At 44.0% G+C, this 21,791-nt stretch overlaps 1 protein-coding gene across 2 annotated transcripts in view; it reads right to left on the bottom strand.

Annotated features, from left to right (window-relative positions):
• FRG1 (FSHD region gene 1) overlaps positions 1 to 21,791 on the bottom strand; it is a 466,841-nt gene that overhangs the window by 94,616 nt on the left and 350,434 nt on the right. For both annotated transcript variants that reach the window (XM_044062473.1, XM_044062472.1), the window contains exon 7: positions 928 to 1,038. In XM_044062473.1, coding sequence (XP_043918408.1) covers positions 928 to 1,038 — 111 coding nt within the window. The remainder of the gene's footprint in view (positions 1 to 927; positions 1,039 to 21,791) is intronic.

Consider the following 21,791-nt stretch of genomic DNA (forward strand, 5'->3'; position numbering starts at 1 on the left):
TGGAGCCGAGATCACTGACAGCGCTGAAGGCCTTGGTGCCGAAGGTCTAGACACCGAAAGCGCTGGGGCCGAGTGAGTGAGCTCCGAAGCAGAAACTTTAGCTTTCTTAGGTGTTGGTTGGCAGGAGTCCCCAGTCGGGGACGAAGGCAGAGACTTGGCCTTTGTAGGATCATCCAATATTTTCTTATGAGCTCTAGGAGGGGTTGAAGCCTCCGACCCAGAAATAGCCTCTGAAAAGGGAGATTTAAGAAGTCCCTTCAGCAACAACTTATTTTTCCTTTCAATTAAAGTTCTAGTGGAAAAGTTTTTACAAATACCACAGAGCGGGTCAACAGATAAGTGAGACACACCCAAGCAATAAACACATAGAGTGTTCATCTGATGTATGTAATTTGTGTCCACAATCTGAACACCTTTTAAATCCTGGACTACCTTTTTTATCTGTCATGATAGAAAAGGAAACGGAAGAAAGGGTACCAGCAATGGGTCGAAAGAATACTCGAAAGTAATGAAGAAAAGAAGGGCTTAAAAACGACGATAAGGGAGAAATTACCTTGTGGTAAAAAGTAGAGAAGGAAACTCAAGAAAATATAGTCACTAAATGCAATAGGGTAAGAGAAAACAAAATAGAAACTTTTATGACAGAAAAACTAGTCTGACAACAAACATCTATACTTACCTCAAGACAAGCAGCTTGACACGACTGAATGGCAACGCGACAAATGAAATCTGAGGTAACCGGGAGAGGGGAAGTCTGGGTAAGAGTTTAGCTTGAGAATTTGTAGCTGATGCGAGCTTGGAAGATGGCCAGCTCGGTTCCGAGGTCGGAACAGATACCCATACGTAAGGAATGAACGAGGATTAACAGTATCAGATTACATTTTCTAGTGACCAGTTAAATATAAATAAAACAAAAATAAAATGTACCTGTCCAGTAGAACTTCATGAAAATTGCCGTCCTTTCTAGCTCTTTTAAGAAAGCTCTTATCCTCTTCATTAACTCGTAGTCTTCTATCCTGAAAACTCTGAAATTTCTTTCTGAAAACAATGAGAAACAACATTGTTTTTACTCAATAGTTCCACTTTTATTTTCCTCCTATGAAAATATAGCTATAGTGACTGTCATCTGTCGTCAGATGAACCGGCTGGTTCTCTACCCTGTGGCCTTTGCTTCCTGGGATAGAGGATAAAAGTGGGTGTAAGAAAATGAATGAAATTGTTGAACCACCACAGTCCTACATAATAAACAGCATGTCTCAAAAAAGTTAAATTATCTGCAGCTTGTACAGTGGATATAAAAAGTGTACACACCCCTGTTAAAATGCCAGGTTTTTGTGATATAAAAAAATGAGACCACAATAAATCATTTCAAAAAGTTTCCCATCTTTAATGTGACCTATAACCTGTACAATTCAATTGAAAAACAAATCTGTTAAGGGAAAAAATATAAAAAATAAAAAACGTACAATATGCTGGTTGCATAAGCGTGTACACCCTTAAACTAATACTTTGTTGTGTGTGCACACCCTTAAACTAATACTTTGTTGAAGCACCTTTTGATTTAATTACAGCATTCAGTCTTCTTGGATAGGAGTCTATCAGCATGGCACATCTTGTCTTGGCAATATTTGCCCTCTCTTCCTTGCAAAAGCACTCCAAATATGTCAAAATGCCAGGGCATCTCTTGTGCACAGCCCTCTTCAGGTCACACCACAGATTTTCTATTGGATTTGGGTCTGGGCTCTGGCTGGGCCATTACAAATCTTTAATTTTCTTCTGGTTTCTTTTGTTGATTTGGATGTATGCTTGGGGTCATTGTCATGTTGAAAGGTAAAATTCCTCATCATCTTCAGCTTTCTAGCAGACGCCTGAAGGTTTTGGGCCAAAAGTGACTAGTATTTGGAACTGTTCGTAATTCCCTCCACCTTGACTAAAGCCCCAGTTCCAGCTGAAGAAAAGCAACCCCAAAGCATGATACTGCCACCACCATGCTTCACCGCGGGGATGATGTTCTTTTGGTGATCCGAAGTATTGTTTTTGTGCCAAACATACCTTTTGGAATTGTGGCCAAAATGTTCAACCGTGGTCTCATCAGACCACAACACATTTTCCCACATGCTTTTGGGAGACAATGTACTGTTTTGCAAATTTAGCCAGGCCTGGATGTTTTTCTGTGTAAGAAAAGGCTTGTCTTGCAACCCTACCCCATAGTCCAGACATAAGGAGAATACGGGAGCTTGTTGTCACATGTAGTACACAACCAGTACTTGCCAGAAATTCTTGCAGCTCCTTCAGTGTTGCTGTAGGTCGTCTGGCAGACTCCCTGAACAGTTTTCATCTTGTCTTTTCATCAATTTTGGAGGGACATCCAGTTCTTTGCAACATCACTGTTGTCCCATATTTTCTCCACTTTTTGATGACTGTATTTCACTGTGTTCCATGGTATATCCAATGTTGTGGAAATGTTTTTGTACCCTTCTCCTGACTGATACCTTTCAACAATGAGATCCCTTTCATGCTTTGTAAGCTCTCTGCAAATCATGGCTTTTGATGCATCAGGCAACTGAATAAATGTCAGGAAAATCCTACTAGGACAGCTAAACTTTATTTGGGGTTAATCAGAGTCTCTAATTGATGGCAGGTGTGCACCTAAGAAAACTGAATGCTGTAATTAAATCAAAAGGTGCTTCAACAAAGTATTAGTTTAAGGGTGTGCACATTTACGCAAGCAGCGCATTGTACATTTTTTATTTTTTTTTAAGTTTTTTCAGCTAACAGATTTGTTTGTCTTTCAATTGAATTATACAGGTCACAGGTCACATTACAGGTGAGAAAAGTTTTGAAATGATTTATTGTGGTCTCATTTTTTATACAACAAAAACCTGACATTTTAACAGGGGTGTGTACACTTTTTATATACACTGTATACATTGGAACAAACATCACAAAAGAACCATCCATAGAAAACATGCTTTCCATTAAATGCATGACAACACTGAAAAGATGGTCATGAGCAGCAAGACATCAATATTTTACATTAGATTTCAAAATAGCCAAGACTATATCTGACTTGGGGAGAAGTGAATGACCCCTAAAACAAGCTTCTTGACAACAAAAGTCCCCATACGAACTTCAGATACAGCAGATGACACAGCCTAATTTTATAGTATGCTAATGTTAGCATAGTTAACATATTTGCATTCAGTGATTTCCCCTTAAAATACAAAACTTGGCTATCATCCGCCCGTAATCCTATGAGCACTATTTTTATTCTCGAACAAGCACACATTGCTATACTAATTTGGCAATACACACAGTCATATCAAAGTATGATTTTCAAAAGGCCATCAACAGTAGGTTAAATTGCTGGGATTTCCTTTACTGAGGATCCACTCGTGGCCCAAAATTGGGGCATGCACTAGCTACCTGTACACCATGCTTTGGAGTTTGGATGGTGCACACATCCTTGTGCTCCCCAGTTTAAACCCCTTCTTAAACTGATACAGCAGATAAATAAACAAAGATACATTCTACATTTGCCATCTTTACCAGAACATTCATTCAATGTATATGGATGAGCTGTTCAAGCAAAAGGGGATGGTGGAGTGTTAAAACATACAGACCGCACAGTGCCTTCTAAAAGATGAACAGTTTATGTTGAGTGTTTCTAACTGTTGCACCTTACATTGATGGGTTCTCTTCAGTAGATAATAGCTAGAAAAATCATAAGCAGCATCATAAGCACCTCTCAGGGAGACAGAAGCCAAAGCAACCATACAAGCAAGAGTTCCGGATTTGAGGTCATAAATCACTGAGGTAGAAAAGGAGGCTCAGCTGATGAAACTGTAGTTCAAGAAGCACTACTTGATAAGGCTGTAAAGCTGGTGAACACGCAACTACAACACAGATGTCTGCCAAGGTCACATTTTAACAAGACACTGGATGCAGCTACATTCCTGGTGCAGTAGTCTAACTACAGTGGCCAAGGGGCATGTTAGCTGCCTGATGGCAAAAGGTGATATAGTCATCAATTCCTGTGAAAAAGGCATTCTCAGCCACAGCCAGCTTCTTCTTACCTGAAGCAAGAGAAGTAAACCAGAATTCCTTCCAGAACTCAAGATCCTTTCTCAGCTGCAATGTGAGCCAGTTATGAGTTTGAGATTATGAAGAGCTCAGCCTTCCCACTGAATTCTACCACTAAAGTGTGTTAAGATTACTTTTAGTTATAATTGTGGTTTAGTGCTATGGAACACCATATCCTTATGAAAGGCCACAAAGCTCTCCATACAAATCCGAAAGCTTGTGGGTGGAAGTAAAAGCACCAAAAACAGCAGCTTCCAGAAGATGAACTTTAGATGACTTTACATTCATCGCTGCAGTATTCATAACCTATGGGATTCCCTGCCGTGAAGCCTATCATCCGACCACTCTACCAAAGTCTTACATTGCTTTAAGGTATGCTGAACGTCACCTGTACACTCCTCGTGTTGCGTAGGGCATAAAGGTGATGTTCAGGCGTGCCATCCTCAGAACTTCACTGCCAGTCTGAATGCTGTTTTTAACCATCTGTCTGTTTGCCTCAGTCCATTTTTTGCTGTTTTTTTTTCCTGTTTGTTGGAATTCCAGTGATTATTCCTGTTTGCAGAAGTCCTCACTGTTGTAGACAAGTACCCAGCTGGGTTGTTTTTTTCTTGATTTTGTGTGCAGTTTGGGGTGTTAATGTCACCCAGGAAGGGTAAATGCCACTGTGGGAGACAGATTCCCTACAAAGACCACCATGATAAGTGCCTTTTTTGCCTAGGGCTTTCTCATGACCATACAGCTTTTTCAGTTTGTCAGGTGCTTGTCCTAAAAACCCTTCATAGTAGGCTTTCTTCCCTTTCATTGTATCCTGAGAACCAGCATCTTAAGCTTCTTGCTAAAGATACTATGGATGGAACTTCTTGCCCCAAGGGTCAGCCATCAGGGAAGAAGGTGAAAAAGGTAAGACCAGAATCCTCCGCTGTCCAGCCTCTGCCAGGGGTATCTCCCAAGGTTATTACAAATCCGGAGACTCGCCTGGTTGTGTTGTCAGATTCTTCTGCCACATCTAGATTGGAGGCCGACGAGGATCTGGCAGGCAGCACTTCCAACAAGGCTTTGCAGCCATCCATTTTGGGCATTCAGGGGGAATCACAGTTAATTGTTTCCAAAATGTCTGGGGGGGGGGGTCCCCGCAGTTTCTTCTTGGGGAAGAAGTTCCTACTATGGTTGTGGAATGCCGTCCTGAGTCAGGGCCTTCTCATTTTTCTAGGGCGGACATCCCCTTAAAAAAAGAAACATAAGACTAAACATGTTTCTTCTGCTCCTGGGGATCCACAAAGTGAGTGGCAGGCCTTTACTCAGGGTTATTTAATGCTTTACTGTCTTTACGGCCTCCTCAAGCAGTTTCGGTTCCTTCTCCTCTTCACCTAAAGGGCCCAGGGAATTGAATTCTTCTGAGAAAAAGTTCGATTTGGATGAATAATTCCTTACTTGTTTTATCTAGATTCCTTCTCCTTTAGACTACAGGTCTCAGGAGGAGGAATCTAATAGTCCAGCTAGTCATTTTGAGGAAATTTCCTTTAGGGAAACCATCTCTAGGATGATGGACTGTTAAGTGCGATTGTGCTCAGGTTTATGATATCCATAAGAAGTACTATGAGATACTGCAGATGGAATCTCCTAAACCTGTGGCTATTTCTCCTGTCTTGGCTGCTTTACTAGATGTTTTTTCCAATGCCTCTAAAGCACCTGATTTTCTGCCCCCTACTCCCAAGAAGTCCGATAGGTTTTATAGGGTGTCTGAGAATTGTTCTTTTTGGTCAAATGTCCTGCTGCTGACCCCTCTGTGGTGCCTGTAGCCTCTGATAAGCCATGTCAACTGCCTCCTTCATCCAAGTTACTGCCTTCTGACAAGGACAGCAGAACCATGGGCAGGCTGAGTAAGAAGGTTTATACTTTGGCTACCTAGCTTTTAGGGCTACTAATTTCAGACCCATATATCTAGGTATCTGCTGGCTCTTCTTTCTCAGAACTGTCAACTTTTTTCTAATCTTCCAGACTCAAAGTAAATCTTCTGCTCTTTCCTTGCTAGGAACCTCCTCTCAAGTAGTTAGTCATTCTATCAAATGTAGTTATGATGCAGAAGATGCCTCTTCTAGGCCTGCTGCTTTTGGTTCAGTACCAAGGAGGTATTCTTGGCTTAGGTTTCAACCTTTACCCGATGATATTAAGATTAAGTTGATAATGCTCCTCTGGACAATAAACTTTTGTTTGGGGATGCGGCTGCTGGTTTAAGTCTCTTCAGGACAAGGGGAAGGCCTTACAGGGAGCTTAAACATGTGTTTCTCCTGCGCCTACATTTCAGAGAAACTACCCCTTCTAAGCCAACATTTGTTTGTAGGCAATCTCGCCCTCCTGCTAAAGGTAAAAAAGAGTGGCAAACGGGCTCCTCCTGGCTAAAGTCACTCAGACTGCAGGGATTCTAAATCCTTCTATTCCTGGCAAACCAGGTGCTGTCTGACTATCTACCTGTTCCCAGCCAAATTCCTCTCTCTTCACCTTTCTCTATCTCTTCCTATTTGGCTTCAAATCACACAAGATTCCTGGGTTCTGTCAATCATTCGTCAGGTGTACTTCATGGTGTGGATTTCCCATCCTCCTTTCATGGACATTCCTCAGCCTCCTCAGGAACAACTTCCTTTTTCCCCAGCGGTTCTTTGAGATCTGTTGTCTCAGGGTACTGTTCAAGAAGTGCCTGTGTCCCAAAAGAGGAAGGGGTTTTATTCAAGAATTTCTCTAGTGCCCAGAAAAAGTACTTGGAGAACGATTCTAGACCTCTTTCATATAAACACTTTTCTGAAGGTGTCTTCCTTTTGGATGTTGTCCCTTCAGACCCTTTTTCTTCTCTTGCTCCTTCAGGCCTTTCTGCTATCTCTGGATCTCAAGGATAATTATCTCGATATTCCGAACCATTCTCTTTTCAGGAGGTTTTTGCATTTCTCTGTTGCTTCCTGGCATTTTCAGTTCTCTGCTTCACCCTTTGCCCTTTCTACTGCCCCCAAGGATGCTCACCAAATGCCTCGCTCCTGTGATTGCTTTTTGCAGGCTTCATTGGATCCAAATATTTCCATACTTGGATGACTTGTTGATTCAGGCATCCTCTCCAGAGGTCCTTTTGCACAATCTTCGTTTTACCATTTCTCTTCTTCAGAGCTTGGGGTTCACGATAAACTTAAAAAAAAAAAGTCTTCCCTGACTCATTCTCAGGAACACATCTTTCTGGGTTGCAGGATTCAGATGGTGCCAATGCTGGCATCCCTGCTGCCTCCAAAGGACTTAACTCTCATTTCTTACTTTCAAACCCATCTTCCCCTGGCCTCCATTACAGGCAGGGAGTTTCTGAGAGCTGTGGGGTTCATGGCTTCCACCAATCTGATGCTCCCTTTGGCCAAACTCCACATGAGGAAGTTACAGTGGTTTCTGAAGTCGGTGTAACTTCAACATGCACATCCTCTAGACTTTACAGTTCCTCTTCTCCCTTTCCTCAAGAAGGAACTTTTGTGGTGGATTCAGTTGTCTCTGAATCCAGGGCTCCCCACCCTCTTTCCTCTCAGAATCTGTTCACAAAAGCTTCAGATACAGGATGGGGAGCAAAATTTAGCTCCCTGAAGGTTCGTTCAGGAAGTGTGGTCACCTCATCAGCAAAAGGAGCACATCAACATCAAAGAGATGAGAACTCTTATGCTGGCTCTTCAACCTTTCATCCTCTTTTCTCTCTAGGGCCTCTCAAGGTATTCACAGACAATACCACAGTTATGTGTTATATTAACAAACAGGGAGGAAAAAGATCTTACCTTCTTTTTTGACTGGTATTTCTGGTATGGGATCTGGCTGCCAAGTATCAAGTGATTCAGGCAGTTTATATTCCTTCAGATCAGAACATTGTGGCAGACACTCTGAGCAGGTCCTACACTGAATCCCACAAACAGATGTTTCACAGGGATGTGTTTCTGGACATAATTCACCAGTGGGGCACTTTTCAAGTAGATCTCTTTCCCTCCCTCTGAACAGACAACTTCCTCAGTTTTGTGCCACAGTCCCAGGTCCTCTGGTATGGAAGGTGGATGCCCTCTTATCTTCCTAGAAGAGGAGGTTTCTTTATGCATTCCCTCCCCTTCCTCTCATTCTAAGAGTCTTGTTCAAGATTCAACAAGATTGTCCCAAAATCTTGTTGGCGACTCCCTTTTCGCTGCAACAGCACTGGTTGCCCTTGTCTTGATGCAGAAGTAGAGGGAATCATCACAATTTATCTCACATGGTGAATTTAATCACCCAAGATATGGGATCTCTCATCCATCCCCACCTGTCCATGCTTCAACTGATACTGTGGGTGATAGGGTTTTGATCCCTCATAGACACCTTTTTTTCTGTGGATGTGCTGCAGGTCCTGCAGGAGGCCAGGAAACCTACTACTAGGAAATCCTACTTATCTAAATGGAAGAGGTTTTCTACTTGGTGTCTTTCTCATGACCTGGACCCACTTACTGTGAAATGTTCCTTTAGTTCACTCTTATTTGTGCGAGTTGCTCAATGCTGGTTTGGCATATTCTTCTATTAAGGTCCACTTTTCAGCACTCTGTCTGCCTTTAACTCCCCTGTTAGCTTCTAGATTTCAGGCTATGCAATTTCTTAAAGCTGTCCTTAACATTAGATCTCCCAGGAAGCCTGTTCTTCCTCCCTGGGATCTTAATTTTGTCCTGGAGAAATTGACTCAGGCTCCTTTTGAGCCTGCTGTTTCATCTTCCTTGCAACATTGTTCTTGGAAGACCATTCTGTTGCTAGCTCTTACTTTTGCCAGATGGATGTCAAGTTACAAGCCCTTATGGCTTGTCCACCTTTTTTGGTATTTTATGAGGACAGGGTGTCCTTGCTTACTAATCCTTCTTTTAGGCTACGACTGCCATGCATTTAGTGAACACACTGGGGCTGTAGAGAGACCAAAGGGCAGTACCCTGAACTGGTAATGACTGGCTCCCAGCTGGAAGCGGAGAAACTCTGGGGTGTTTGTCCATCTTTATGTGGTAATACGCGTCCTGGAGGTTTATACAGCACATCCAGTTGTCCTTCCCCAGAAAGGGGAGAATGGACTGTACCATGACCATCTGGAATTTTTAAGGTTTGATGAGTTTGTTTAGTAAACTGTAATCCAGGATAGGTCTCCAGTCCTCTGTCTTTTTTGGTACTAAAAATAACCTTGAGTAAAAGCCGGATCCTCTTTGGTCTGGTGTGACCGGTTGGATGACTCCTTTACTTAGCAGCTTTTTGATTTCTAAGGCTGCAACTTCCCTCTGACCAGGTGGGACATTTGGGATTTGTTTCTCAGGTCTGGGGGTGAGGTCGAAAGGGATACGATAGCCTCTGAATATTATCCTCTGTTCCCACGCATCCGTTATGAGTTGCCAGGCCTGTAGGTGCAGGGAAAATCGACCCCGACTGCTTCCGGAGGAAAGCAATCGGGCCGCTGTTCAGGAGCGCTGGAAGGGTCTGGCCAGAGAAGTAATCTCTAGTGCCCTAGTTACGCAGGCCCCCTCTGCCCCGAAAGGGGCACCTTCTGAATGAGTTACCCCCTATGCCCCTGGGGGATTGCTCATCATGAGTGTCACGAGAAAATCCTTGGGACTTCTTGAACCACAATTTTCCTCCCCTCAGATTCCTGGAGTAGGACCTCTGGAGGGTGGAAAAACATATGCCCACAGCAGACAAGGTCTTTCCATCCTTCTCACTATGTGAAAGTGTCTCTCTTAATTTGGGACCAAAAAGGGAGGACTAATCAACAGGCACGTTGACAAAGGAAAATTTAAAGGGGTCCACGAAGTCACACAAACGCATCCAAGCATGTCATCTCATAACAATGCCCGATGCGGATGCTCGAGGTGCACCCTCGGTAGTGTGAGAAATCAAGCGCATCAAGGAGTTCGAGATTGATTCCAAGGTAGCTAGCTGAGAGGCAACAGTATCACACACCTCCTCAGGCAGTACCTCCACCAAAGAGGCAGACATTTCAGAAATTAGGTCTCTTTGGTGGCAAGTAAAGTGTGCCAGGTAATTCAACGACCGGATGGCAGAGGACGCTGAAGCGTAGGGCTACTTCCCCACTCTGTCCATAGCCCGAGACTCCCTGTTCGGGGGATGAACAGTGGAATTATCTTCTGCCAGTTACCTTCTTGGTGGCTGCTGCCACGACCATGGAATAGACTACCAGTTGTTTGGACCAATTGGGCTGGCCTTGCAAGGTGGACAGAATTTTAGCTGGCCTCTGGAGGACGGGTTCTTTGTTGTCCGGGGCCACCCAGGCATGCTGCACAATAAGTCGAATGAGCTCATCTGCAGGTGGGGGTCACCCAGAAAGTAGATGGCCGAGCACGAAAAGCTTGCAAGAACACCGATTCCTCCAAAGAAGGTTTGGAGGGCTTCCAGTCTCCCCTCTGCTTGAGAATTTCGAGAATGTCTCCAAATGAGATCTTCCAGGGGAGACCATGGGGACCCTTCTCCCTCATCGCAATCGGTGTCTTCAGTGATGGATTTCTCAAGGGAATCAAGATGCTTCTTCTTGCAAGGTTTCTTCCAGGGTGGCTCCCCAGTGGGATCTTCTGAGGAAGACTCCGGAGAGAGGGTTCCCTTGGAGGGCAAAGTCTTGCTGCTCCCGTGCTCGAGATTCCAGAGTAGAAGGGTGAGACAGCCGCAAGCTAGAGGGGGGGTTCTGGTTCCAATGCCAGTGGTGTCAACTGCGAGCCTGTTAAAGCAAGGACCCTCTCCATCACCGGACCCGAGAAGGACAACCTCAAAACCGGGGTCACACCTCACCTCAAGGAGCCAGCCTCCAGGTGAGGAGCTCCGAGAGGACCGACATCTGCCAGGAGAGCTGTAGACGTAGACAGCGGCACAGAAAAAAATCGGCAGCAAACTAGGTGCCACAGTGCTGACAGCCCAATCATTGCTCCAAGTGCCCCAGTTCCAAAGGAGCTGTGGCGCCAAGAGTAATCGGTGCCGACAGGGAAGCTTTGGCTGTCGGTGCCGAGACAGTATGTACCGGGATGGCCATCGGTACCGAAGTCTCCGAAACCCGGGTGGAGGTCTGGGTGGTTAATCCTCTAGCTTCCAGAAGCTGGTCCACAACCCTCACTACATCCTGTTCTGAAAGACTCCTGGTGGACCTGAAGGACACTGCTGATGGGGAGTCTGGTCTCTCAAGAAAGGGACTAAATTGCTGTCCCAAAATGGGATCATAAGGAGGAGAATATCTAGTTCTTGGAAGGTGCTTGATCTTCAGAACCGAAGGAATCATTACCAGAGGAGCCGTGTAAGACACTGGCACCATGGTCGGGGAAGGTTTCGATGCAGGCACAGTAGTCGGGGCCTGTGTCACAAACAAGGTCGGCACCGTGGGAGATGGTGCCGAGGTCAGTACAGTGGAAGGAGTCTGAGTCAAAATCAAAGGCGGCACGGAGGGAGAAGTCAAGGACCCCGGTGCCGAGGTTGTCTGCACCGACAGCGTGGGAGAAGACCGGTGTTGACTGGGTTCTGAGGAGGACGGGGATATCGGAACTGAAAGACTCAGTTTCTCTTTATGCTTAGGAGGTGGTGAGACCTCCGTCCCAGATAGAATCTCTGCAAAGGGTGATTTTAACATACCTGTTAAGGATAAGTTTGTTCTTGCTTTCAGCCAACGTACGGTTGTTGAAGCTAGAAAGTATAGTTGTGTACACTTACCATAAATGTAGATGTTGAGTGTATTCACTGTTGCAATCATTACATTTGGGTTATCTGCCTGCATGTAGCCCTCAGCCGGCCTGAATATCAAAGTCTTGGATTACTCCGTCGGATGCTGTCTCTTCTTCCATGATGCCAGGTCGTCAGGGGTATACAACATGCAGCCGACACCATCAGTTATTCTTGCCCCAGATGTCAGGTGCCCCATAATGGGAAGCAATTGTATGTTAGGTTACACCTCCAACAAAAAGTAAATACACCAGAAAGCTTAAATTCACCAAAGAAGAAGAAATGTAGTGCCAAGAGAAGTCAGGGGGCTGGAGGGAGGGTAGCAGTAGGGGGCAGGACTGCAACAGTGAATACACTCGAACATCTACATTTATGGTAAGTGTACACAACTGTACTATGTTCTTTGTGTTTCACTGTTGCAGTCATTACATTTGGGTTGATTCCCAAAGCTAAGGAAGGGAGGAGAAGTTAGAGAGCATTAGGGCCTGCTATTAAGCTCTGCAAGACTGCAGTGGCACAACCAGCTCTGGATTTAGAAAAAAATAGGCATGTGGTAATGCTTGGTGAAGGTCTGCACAGAGCTCCAGGTAGCAGCTTCTAGGATGTCCCTGGTAGGGACACCTCTGAGAAAGGCTGTAGAGGTAGATGCAGCCCTGGTGGAATGTGATCTTATACCCTGTGGGGTACGTTTTATATGGTGCTTATAGCAGAAATGAATGCAATGGGCTACCCACTTAGAAATAGTTTGCTTTGAAACGGCCTTCCCCTCTGCGTCTGCAGCAAAGCAAACTAGCAGCTGTTCTGATTTTCTGAGAGGCTTAGTCCTGTCCAAATAAAATCTAAATTGCCTGTGCACGTCCAAAGAGTGCAGTATTTGTTCTCCTTTGCTTTGTGGATTTGGGAAAAAAGTAGGCAAATGAATGGATAGATTAAGGGCCACAATAGACACCACCTTGGGCATAAAGGAAGGATTGGTCCAGAGAGACACCCTGTCTGCATGGAAGATGATGAAGGGCTCCACTGCCATGAGGGCCTGTAATTCAGACACTTTTCTTGCTGAAGGGATCACTAGAAGGAAGGCTGTTTTCCAAGAAAGGAATTTCAACTCTGCAGTTGCAGCTGGCTCAAAAGGAGGGAGAGTGAGCTTTTTCAATACAAAGTTAAGGTCCCAGGCTGGAGTAGGGGCTCTCCTTGGGGGTCTTAAATTTTTGGCCCCTCTGAGGAATTGCTTTAACAGGGGGTGAGAGAAGAGGGGTGGTTCAGTATTATGTTGTTGTTGTCTTTCGGCTTTTCCCGGTTAGGGGTCGCCACAGCGGAACTCCGGTCCGCTAATGATTGTCAGTAGATTTTGACAAAGGCCAAGGTGCCAGCTTGACGTTCAACCTTCAACGAAGGCACACCCATTTACACATATCTTTTGAATGCCCACCCAACCACGGGGAGGACATGCAGACTCCACACAGAAGGCACTCCAGCAGAGAATTGAACGGGAGAACCTCTTGCTGTGAGGCAACAACGCTACCGCTGCACCACCGCGGATATTGTGCTGAAATGGCAGAGGCATGCATTTTAACTGAAGAGTAGGAAAGGCCCTTGTGTGGCATTTCTGTTAAGTACTGAAGAATATGCGGCAAGCTGGGCACCGTTGTGCCCATCCCCTGACTCTGGCTACAGGAACAGTATCTTTTCCACTTTTCAGCATAGGATTTTCTAGTACTAGGCCTCCTTGCCTCCAGAAAGACATCTAGCACCTGTTTACAGAAGGATGCTACTGGAGAGCTCAAGGAATTAGCCAGGCTGCAAGATTCAGGGTTTGAAGCTGAGTGTGCAGAATCTGGCTCTCCTGCTGGGACAGCAGAGAAGGGGTCTGAGGCAGGTGCCATGGTTCCTGCAGTGTCATACTGCGCAAGAGGGGGTACACCAGTGTTGGTGTGGCCAGTCTGGTGCAATCGGTATTGTCCTTGGTTTGTCCTGTTTCATCTTTAGCAGAACCTTCGAGAGGAGAGCCAGAGGGGGAAGGCATAAACTGAGAGGCTTTCCCAGGTAAAGGACAGGGCATCCACTTTCCAAGCTTGACTGTGGGAAGTCCTTGTGCAGAATTTGTTCAACTGGTAGTTCTGAAGGGAGGCAAACAGGTCTATCTCTGGATTCCCCCATTTGTTTCTCAAGAGGTTGAACATCTTTGGTTCCAGTTTCCACTCATGTGGGTCCACGAGATTTCTGCTTAGGTTGTCTGTCAGTGAATTTAGCTTGCCTGGCAGGAACTGAGCTTGTAGGTGCACTTGGTAGCTCAAGGCTGTGTTCCACAGAGCCATGGCTAGTCTGCAGAGAGGATACGAGTGGGTTCCCCCTGCTTGTTTATGTACCACATAACTGTGGTGTTGTCTGTCTTTACCAATACTTGTCCTGGAAAAATGTCATTTTTGAAGGCTGTCAGGGAATTCTGTACAGCTAAAATTTTTGGTTGATATGCAGGTGCATCTGTCTCAGGTTCCATTTGCCCAGAATGCACTGCCCTGCCAAGTGAGCCCCCAGTGCATAGTCTGATGCATCTGTTGTTAGGGTTTGGGTGGCAGAGGGTAGAGTGAATGGGAGCCTCTTGTTGTGGTAGAAGGCCTCTGCCCACCAAAGGAACTCTGTCTTTATACAAGGAATGATAGGACTCATTGATTCCAGGTCCTGAGAATGTTGACACCATAGGCTTTTTAGATACCATTGTGGTTTCCTCATATGAAGTTTTGCATATGGAATTAGTAGAATGCAAGAGGCCATGAACCCCAGGGCTTGCAGGATTTTCCTTGCAGATAGCTGGGTCTTTGTGGCCAGTAGTTTGAAGTAGGTTGTCAAATAACTTGTTTCTCTGGAGTGAGGAAAGCCATCTGGGAAGTTGTATTCAAGCCTGCTCCCAATAACACAATTTATTGGCAGGGTACTAGGTGAGATTTCTTTTCGTTTATGGTGTACCCCAGTGAGCTTAGAAGTTTCTTTACGAATGCCAGATGTTTTGATAGCAATTCCTGGCTTTCTGCCTGAATCAGACAATCGTCCAAGTATGGGTATATTTGAATATTTCTCTGCCTGCAAAATGCAATGGCTGGAGTTAGACACTGTGAATACCCTGGGCTTAGTAGATAAGTGAAAGGGAAGTGCAGAGAACGGACAGTGCATGGAGCCTGCCCCAAAGTGTAGGTATTTCCTGCAAGACTCCCTTATTGGAATGTGCAGGTAAGCTTCCTTTAAGTCTAAGGTTGCCAACCAGGCATCTTTGCCTAGCATAGGAAGCAGCTGTTGAAGTGTTAGCATCTTGAATTATGGGATTACCAAAAAAGTATTTAGAATAGAGAGATCCAGGATAGGACGCCAGGAGCTCTCTTTTCTGGGTACCAGGAAAAGTCTTGAATAAAAACCTTGCCCCTTTTCTTTTGCTGGGACAGGTTGAATAGCCCTGATACTTAGAAGAGAGAGAACCTGCTGTTGAGCCTCTGCCCACTGATTTGGGGGTAGATCTGGCCAACCGTTTGGGGTTGGTAGGGTGTGGAAGTGGAATCTGTGTCCTTTGGAAACTATATTCAAAACCCATTTATCCTGGGTAATGAGTTCCCAGTTTTTTGCATGCAGTGCGAACTTTCCCCCTAAGGGAACAGGCAGTTGAGCAGGGCTTGGAAGAGTTAAGTTTAAGTCATTGTGACATTTTTCCATGGGGGGTGTCTTACTACTTCCAGCTTTGGAAGTGGGAGCCCCCCCCCCCCCACTGCTTAGGCCTGTGTGTACCTTGAGACTGTAGCCTAGGTGGTCTGCTGTCCCTGGGTTTGGACTGAGAAGGCGTGGAAGAGACTGGAAAGGACCAATTCTTAGAAGGCCAATGCCTACTAAACCTGGGAGGCTGTACTTGCAGGAAATCTTTAACAGTTTGCATAGATTTAGATTTTTCCTCCATCTTTTTAAGAACTTCTGCTTTGTTGCCAAACAGGCGGTCTTGGTTTAAGGGAGCATCCAGTAATTTAGCTTTAACATGACCTGGCAAGTTATGCTTCTTAAGCCAAGCATGCCTTCTAAGTACAGACCCAGTGACAGAAGCCCTGCAAGATGCTTCTAGAGAGTCAAAATCACATTGCAAAGTAAGTTTACCAACTTGTTCAGCAGAATGCATTAAATCCTGTAATTGTTTATGTTCAGCAGAGTCATTAATCAACATCATTTTCTGTTTAAGTAGTCCCATAATATGCTGCTGGTACTTTGAAACATATGAAACTGGCAATTTAAGGCCCTAATGGCCAAAGTAACAGAAGTGTATACCTTCTTCCCCAATCTGCCCAAGGCCCTGGAATCTCTATCAGAGGGGGTAGGGTTTTTGGCAGCAGTAGCCTTAATGCCTTTTGGTCCTAGGGAAATGGTCTCTGGATCCGCAGTAGAATTCTTGAAGAGGAACTTGTGAGAGTCAGGTACCCTGTAGTACCTGTCAGGTTTTCTGGGAGCTGGAGGTAAAGTGTCTGGGTCCAGGCTAGATTCCAAGAAAGCATCATCTACAATGTCCAGAATAGGAGGGACAGCTAAAGGCCTGTGTTGAGGGAGGAGTAAGAATTCCTTAAGCCTCTTTTTGGAGTCCAGAGTAATCCTGGCTTTCCCATCTGAAACGCTCCCTAAGAGAGTGCAAGGTTTCACCACAAGAAAAAACTTCTGGAGGGGAAGCAGAGGGAATGGAATCCTCAGCATCAGAATCTTCATAGGTGGATAAGGACAAATCCCGGTAATCAGAAGAAACAGAAATTTCAGAATCCTGATCAGAAGAATCAGAAGGAAAATCAGTTCTAAGTCTCTTAGAGGGGGAAGGCTGGCTTCCCCTAATTAAAGTAATAAGGTATTCAGCCATTCTAAGCATTTGTTTTTTAGGCATATGGTCCTGACCATGCAGTTTGGACGTCGGTTTTCTAGGCGTGGGTCGAATTTTAGGCTTTGATGAAGAAGATGGCGTCTGTTTGAAATGCAAATCTGTAAGCCTGAATACACCCTCAGAACCTGGTGCCTGCACAGCAGCTCCGGACCCATCCAAGGTAAAGACATCCACAGGTTCCATAGTCGAAGAAGCATCTCCCAACATACCGGACTACGAATGGGTCTCAGTAGAGGCCTGCAAATCTGAAGTAGCGGGTATCAGGGGCTGCGAAAGCGCTTCACTGAGCACTGGTGAACTGGCAACTAGCTTAACGGAAGCATCTTCGGCAGTTTTGGACCTATGCGGTCTACATCTGTATTTATCTTTATGTTTTTTTCGGAATGTCGGTAGTCGGACGGCTTACTGAAGCCATTTCTGGATAGTTAAACCAAGTACCAAAATAATTTGCTGTAAAAATAGACCGATGACTAATAGTTCGGGGGTTGAATAAGGCACAAAACTGACAGCGAGGGACGTCGTTGCCTGGACCTAAGCAAGGAATGCAGTACAAATGAAAATCTTTACGAGGTATTTGCTTTCCACAGGTAAAACAGCTGTTAACTTTTACTGACATCGGCTAAGTGTAAGAAAAAGGATCCCCAACGGGGTACTTAGCTTTTTTGAAGACTTCGGTTCTGAAACTCGAAAATGAAAATTTCAGAAGTCGTCCGACCGGCACTTGCGAACTGCTTCTGCTTTGGGCACCACGCGGCAAGAAAGACTGATGTAACGGCGTCGGCTGCATGTTTTATACCCCTGACGACCTGATGTCATGGAAGAAGAAACAGCATCCAGCACAGGAATCCAAGACTTTGATATTCAGGTCGGCTGAGGGCTACCTGCAGGCAGATAACCCAAATGTAATGACTGCAACAGTGAAACACGAAGAACATCAAATATCGCAAGAAACATTAAGGTGGCCAACGCCCAAACAGTAAACACACCGGGCGCGACCATCAGAATTGGGCAACTTACGCCCACACTTATCACATTGTTTGAAACCAAGCTTGGCTTCATCCGCCATAACAGAGAGTATACCACACTAACCACACAACAAAACTAAATAGCTAACAACAAGACAAGAGAAAGCACTTTTTTTTTCCAGATGAGGAAAGAGTACCAACAATGGTACTAAGAAATACCAAAGGTAATAGAGGGTCTACTAAGACAGGGAGAGAAGGAGTAGTACCAACGATGGTATGAAGAACTACCAAAGATAGTGGGTAGGGCTTAGTCCTGAAAGAATAAAGTAGAGATAGAAAAGGACGACAAGAAAAAACTGCCTTACAGCACAATAGACTAGAGAAAAAAAACACAAAAAGCTAACACTTAGCTGAGAGAAGGCTTAGCACGTCTGACCAGGAATGCGGCAAACAAGATCTGAAGAAACTATGAGAGGGGCATTGTGGGTAGGTCTTAGCTGAGAGTTTTTGGCTGGCATGAGCTTGGTAACGGCCATCTCTGTTCCAAGGACAGAACCAAAGTCCTAACAGTAAGGAATGAATAAAGATTTACAACATCAGATTATATTTTTCAGCTCTGGTTGTATCTAATCTTTTCTGTGCCTCTCCTTAGTATGTTTCCAATTTATTGTACAGCATGCCCTATAAGCTAACTGATTATCTTCCTTCAGGCAAAACTTATCCTGTATTCTTGTCCCATGACAATCTCCCTCTGTTTTTTTCTCCAATTGCTCCCAGAATCCTTCTTGCCATTCCCAGATCTCCCTCATATGTATATTAGAGACTTTTAGCCATTCCTATTGGTAAGACCTCAAACTACCAAACTCTACATTCTTTACTCCTGAATAAATCCTACATCCTCTGTATCAGCTCAGTTAAGTATCCCAAACTATGTCCTTTTCATAACAAACTTTCCCATCCCCTCACATTTGATCTACTAGTCTCAAATTCTCTTATTCTATCAACAGCAATTTCACAGTCAAATCACTAATTTGCAAAAGATACATTTTCAACTTTGAGGCTTGATGGTATTCCTGCAGGTTGGGATCCCCCCTCCTCTACTGGCAATATAATTTTTTGACACTGAACACAGGGATGGCCTCCTTTCCAAATAAATTACATAATGATTTTCCTAAGTTTTTCCCAGAACCTCTCACCTGGATCATAAATTAATAACTGTGAAAGATATACCACTTGGGGTACCGCAAACATCTTGAGGGCTTGTATTCTCTAATCTAGATTCAACAAGTCCCACTAAATCATTTCTCAAATTTTCTCTCTTTTGGGCTCCCAAGAAGTTTTGGCAGATCTGTTACCTGTTTTGGCTAGCCAAATTACCTAAAATACCTTAAACTGTAATAGCCCCACAGTAAGGGTAACTTTTTATCAATTTCACTGATGGCACATAATTCATCCCCAAGGCTTTGGTCTTTTATTTATTCTGAATCCTGATACTAACTCAGATTGTCCTAATATTCTGTATGTCCTAATATTCTGTATGCTACATCAATATCCATCCATAGGTTGGTCAAAAACAAAATTATGTCATCTGCAATTAATGCAATCTTTTCCTCCTCCCCTGACCTTCCCCAACCACTGATCGCCTCATTTTGTGAGCTAGAGGCTCACAAAATTAGGCTCTAGTGAGAGTGCAAAAAGTAAAGTAGATTGGGGAATCCTTGATGCATGTCCCTTTCAATATGCACATGCCCCATTAGCCTCACATTTATTTTTATTACAACCATTGACATTACATATATTCCCTGAAGTAGCTGTACAAATTCCTCCTTAAATCCGATTAACTGTAATATCTTCCATGTTTCCAACATACCCTGTGGTATGCCTTCTCTGCATCTAGACTCAACAACGCCATCTGTTGCTGCATATTATCAGCCTTGGCATGTATAAAATGTCCCCTTAAAACACAACCAAAAGTTTGCCTTTTCTTAACAAACCTGCAGTGATAATTTTTTTACCAGTGTAGATAATAGCCTTGCCAATCTGGCTGCTTAGATGCTTAAAAACACTTTGTGATCATGGGGAAGTGTTGAAATAGGCTGATACGAGCCTGGGGTGCAAAGATCTTTTTCATGATTCAGCAGTAGGGTTATGACTGTTTCATGCCAGGAATCCTAACTACTTCCAGACATCTATATTACCCTAAATAAAGCATGCCATTTTGGTAATACATTGTGCTTAAGCATTTTCCATAATTTTAATGGGAGGCCATCCCTGCTGGGGGTTTTACCCTCCTGACGAATTTTTCAAATGCTCTTCAATTTCTCCCCAAAGTAATAAGTCGCATAAGACCACCATTCTCTTCCTTAGTAACGCTTGGGATATCTAATCCTTCAAAAAAAAAAATAAAAATAAAAATAACTACACAGTATCATCTGTTGCCAATTATCTCATTCCTCTTTTCTGTACAAATCTGCAAAAAAATGCTTCTAGTATTTTTTTTTTTTTTTTTTTAAGTTATCTGCTCTGTTCCCAGGCTCCTTAGCTTCATAATATATTTCTCTGTTTTTGTCCGTCTCAGCCCACCTGCCTGTACTCTGATATTTTGGAGAGTTAAAGTTTCCAATACTATCCATTGCTTGGAATCTCTTCTTCATATCTTCTTCTTTTGGCTTTTCCCGGTTAGGGGTCGCCACAGTGGATCACCTGTCCGCTCATGATTGGCAGAGTTTTATGGTGTCGAGTTGCCAACCCAGCGCCCAACCTTCCAAGGAAGGGGCACACACGCACACACATGTCTAGGGCCAATTTAGTGTGTCCAATCCATTTACAGCATGTCTTTGGGATGTGGGAGGAAACCGGAGCACCCGGAGAAAACCCACGCAACCACAGGGAGACATGCAGACTCCGCACAGAAGACACCCCAGCCGAGGATCGAACTAGAGAACCTCTTGCTGTGAGGCAACAATGCTAACCGCTGCATCACCGTGGCCACCCCTCTTCTTCATATCTAATTTCTCTTCATATCTAATTTCTCCAATATTTCCTGTTCCATTACTTCCTCCACCTTATTCTGTAAAACTTTCAATCTCTGTAATCAGCTATATTCTTTTCCCATCCTCTTTTTCTACTCTTGGTTCTCAACGCATGAATTCTCTCATGCATCTCTCTTTTAATAAATTTCCACTCCTGTGCTTTTGTCCAGGAATGGGTCTTTGAGCCCCCCTAGGTCTCTCACAAACTCTCTACTGCTTTTCTACATTCCTCAGCCAATGTAAACCCAGTCTCCAGTGCCTGTTTGCATAAAGCACTCTGGGGTTTTAAATTTCCAGACCTAACTGAGTGTGATCTGACAGTAGAAGTAGTATGCACTTGCCTTTCCTGTCAAACACATATGCCACAAAGAAATTTACCATATGCCCAGTCTAGCCATAATGCCAAACTGGAGCGACTTATAAATTGCTTGTTTCAATGGAAATGAAACCTATCCCTTCCCATCTATAAAAACCATAAAGTTTTAAGGTCTTCTTCAGCACTAAACTCTCTCTCCCTAACCTGTATTTTCTCGGACCTACCATCATATCTTGTTTGTCTGTAATATTCCAGTCATCCCCAAACAGCACTACTCCCTACACGAACCTCAATCTTGATTAGGAATTCTCTTAATTCTTATCTCCCACTCCAAATTAGTATAGAAGAAATTATCTACTGTCATTTTTCTGTCTCTCCAATCCTGTCTAAGGAGCACATATTTCCCTTGCTGGTCAGCTTTGACATCCTCTATTTTAAATGACGAGTTTTTTCCCATCACTGTTAGGAATCCCCCTTTTCCTGCCTTCCAATGCTTCTGCACCATATCCCTCCCAAAATACCCCTTTAATTAAGTCATTGTATTCGTATTTTAAAATATTCATTTTTATGTAAGTGTACCTCTTGTAACAATAGAATGTGCTGTTGCATTCTTTAGCGCATGTACCAGAGTTGAGCAGCCCATAAATATTCCATGAGATCAGTTTTAACTTCAAATTCAAACACCACTGACTTACATTATTAATACATACAGCTTACCTCCCCTTCATTTGCAACTTTTATTTTCCCTTCCAATGTTGAGAAATAATCACTTAATACAGTTTTCC

The sequence above is a fragment of the Protopterus annectens genome, chromosome 2.part1 (genome assembly GCF_019279795.1).
Source record: "Protopterus annectens isolate FY-2018-M chromosome 2.part1, PAN1.0, whole genome shotgun sequence".
In the NCBI taxonomy this organism is placed as follows: domain Eukaryota; kingdom Metazoa; phylum Chordata; order Ceratodontiformes; family Protopteridae; genus Protopterus; species Protopterus annectens.